The sequence below is a fragment of the Antrostomus carolinensis genome, unplaced genomic scaffold (assembly GCF_000700745.2).
Source record: "Antrostomus carolinensis isolate BGI_N321 unplaced genomic scaffold, ASM70074v2 scaffold30513, whole genome shotgun sequence".
Lineage (NCBI taxonomy): Eukaryota > Metazoa > Chordata > Aves > Caprimulgiformes > Caprimulgidae > Antrostomus > Antrostomus carolinensis.
Genome location: NW_010306349.1, coordinates 5,617 through 8,602, shown reverse-complemented (window position 1 = coordinate 8,602; position 2,986 = coordinate 5,617). Strand labels below are relative to the sequence as shown.

General features: G+C 43.8%; 1 protein-coding gene across 1 annotated transcript in view; it reads left to right on the top strand.

Annotated features, from left to right (window-relative positions):
• Nucleotides 1-5: 5 nt before the first annotated feature.
• RSAD2 (radical S-adenosyl methionine domain containing 2) overlaps nucleotides 6-2,986 on the top strand; it is a gene marked incomplete at its 5' end in the record, with an annotated part of 4,618 nt that continues 1,637 nt past the window's right edge. Inside the window, 4 exons of the mRNA XM_010165113.1 lie at nucleotides 6-90; nucleotides 734-895; nucleotides 1,344-1,573; nucleotides 1,990-2,139. Of these exons, the coding sequence (XP_010163415.1) occupies nucleotides 6-90; nucleotides 734-895; nucleotides 1,344-1,573; nucleotides 1,990-2,139 (627 nt within the window). The remainder of the gene's footprint in view (nucleotides 91-733; nucleotides 896-1,343; nucleotides 1,574-1,989; nucleotides 2,140-2,986) is intronic.

The window sequence follows — 2,986 nt, the reverse complement described above, 5'->3', positions numbered from 1 at the left end:
AGTGCGGCTTCTGTTTCCACACGGCCAAGACCTCCTTCGTGCTGCCCCTGGAGGAGGCCAGGAGGGGGCTGGCGATGCTCAAGGAGGCGGGTGAGTCCCGGGACAGCAGGTAGGAGCCCGGGTGGGGGGATGCGCGGCGGCCGCGTCCCGGCAGCACCGAATGACATCGGAGGGGCCGTCCCGGTGGGTGTCCCTCTTAGAAAATCATAGCATCATTCAGGTTGGAAAAGACCTCTAAGCTCATCAAGTTCAACCATCAACCCAACACCACCATGCCCACTAAACCATGTCCCTAAGTGCCACATCTACTTGTCTTTTAAATACCTCCAGGGATGGTGATTCCATCACCTCCCTGGGCAGCCCATTCCAATGCTTGACAACCCTTTCAGTAAAGAAATGGTTCCTCATATCCAATCTAAACTGCCTTTGGCGAAACTTGAGGCCATTTCCTCTTGTCCTATCACTTGTTATTTGAGAGGAGAGATCAGCCTCCACCTCTCTACACCCTCCTTTCAGGAGTGATAAGGTCTCCCCTCAGGCTCCTTTTCTCCAGACTAAGCAACCCCAGTTCCCTCAGCCACTCCTCATAAGGCTTGTCCTCCAGACCCTTCACCAGCTTTGCTGCCCTCCTTTGAACACGCACCAGCACCTCAGTCGGGCGTGGACAGTGAGTGGAAGGAGTGGGCAACGGGCAGGCAGAGGTTCACAGCATCTTTCTTTGGTCCTTTTCTAGGAATGGAGAAAATAAATTTCTCAGGAGGAGAACCATTTATTCAGGACAGAGGCGAATTTGTAGGCAAGCTGGTCCAGTTTTGCAAGCAGGACTTGAAGCTACCAAGTGTCAGCATTGTTAGCAATGGCAGCCTGATTAGAGAATGGTGGTTCAAGAAGTACGGTAAGGAAAAACCGCTGTGCACAGGACCATGGGCAGGGTTTGGGAGCCTCCTCTGGGCAGCCTCACTGAAAGAGGGTCTTGGGTACAAGTGGGAGATGGTTTGTTAGTAGTTCATTTACAGTAAATGCAAACCAATGTAAATACTAGTGAAATATTGTTAACCGTATGTTGTGAACATAGGCAGTTTGTACTATTGCTTCTTTGGTGTAACAATATGATAAAATAATAGCTCAGACTGTCTCCGTAATGCTGGGGACATACACACACACATGAAATATGTGTTTTGATGCTGTCACTGCTGTGGCTTTTATGGTTCCTGTGACAACTCCACTGAACTGTATTAACATGGCACTTTGTGACAGATCACGAGGAAGTGAAAGTGGGTAGAGTCCTGACAGCTTTTAACTGAGGGACTGAATATTAAACAATTTTAAAAATTTGCTTTCAGGTGACTATTTAGACATTCTGGCAATTTCATGTGATAGTTTTGATGAAGATGTCAACGTTTTAATTGGCCGTGGTCAAGGAAAGAAGAACCATGTGGAAAATCTGCATAAACTGAGACAGTGGTGCCAAGAGTATGCTGTTGCTTTCAAAATAAATTCAGTGATCAACAGATTTAATGTTGAGGAAGATATGAATGAGCAGATCAAGGCACTCAACCCCGTGCGCTGGAAGGTAAGAAAGTAGTATATACCATAGGTTCCCTGTTCTGAGAAAAGCAATAATGAAGTCCTGGAGTTGTCTGAACTGTTAATGACCTCAGTCAGCTCTCCATCTCAGGCTGGCGTTAGCAGACTTCATGTCAGTGTTACATAGTGTTGAGAAGGGTTCTCTCTTTCTGTGCTTAAATGGAGCCCAATATGTCAAGAATCCTTTTTGTTGTGATATTTACAGGAAATTACTATTTCAGCATAGGTAGGTCTAGTTTTTTATGATATTAAAAATAAGATAGAAGGTCTTTAACATTTGAAAATGTCATGGTGTAGAGACATTGCTACTGAGACAACTGAAGGTTTTTGTTGTGGTGACAGTCTCTTATCCTCAAGGCAAATGAAAACATAAAATCTTAACCAGGTGCTTTCTGTCTTCAGGTATTCCAGTGCCTGCTCATCGAAGGAGAGAACTGTGGTGACGATGCCCTGAGAGAGGCAGAGAAATTTGTTATCAGCGATGAAGACTTTGAACAATTCCTGGATCGCCACAAAGATATCTCCTGTTTGGTACCAGAATCTAACCAGAAGGTAAAATGGAAACTGTCATTTTGTAACTTTATTTTTAAATTAAATTGGAAAAATGGAAAAGAAATAGAAGCTTTCATGGCAATTACCACTTTCTCTATCAGTATTGACTTAGAAGAGGTACAGTACAACTTTGTCAGCAAATGGTTTTGTTACAGTGGAAGCTAAAGTTTTTATTTTTCTTGAAGGCTTTTCATTAAGCACAAAGTTATTAACAGAAGAGTAAAAACTGATTGATCCCAATCCTGTGGAAACCAGTGGGAGTCCTCTCACAGCATTGTGTGGGCCTCTGCTCAGTGAGATGGATGTATAAAGTATCAGCACAGAAACTGGAGAAACTGAGTTTTCCACAGCTGAGTGGTGAACTTTAAACAGTAGTTAGAATTGGATAACTTTTCTCCACCAGGGCACAAGAGCCTGATAAGGTTGAGTATTAATGTAAACACACTTTATACTCTAAGCATCCTTTCCTAACAGATTCACCATGATGTTACGCTATAGCAGTGTCACTGGCCTGCACAAAGTAAAGATATCATCCCAGTCAGCATTATATTGGATACTGAGCAACAAGCACTAGTATTTTTGTCTGACATGTCTTACTAGTAACTCTCCCCTCAATAAAGTCACATTTTTAACAGTGTCTATCTGAACTCCTTTGGATTGCACGTTCAGGCTCTTTATTCACACGGAGACTCCTTGCGCTGCTGCAGAGCCCAGCAGTTAACTTGCTGAGCTGCCATCCAGCTTATGTTAGCTGAAGTAGAGGATTTCAGTGCCTAAGGGTGGAAAATGCCTACAGACCCTATACATGGCAAGAGGAGAGTTAGAAGACTCACTGTTCATGAACTGA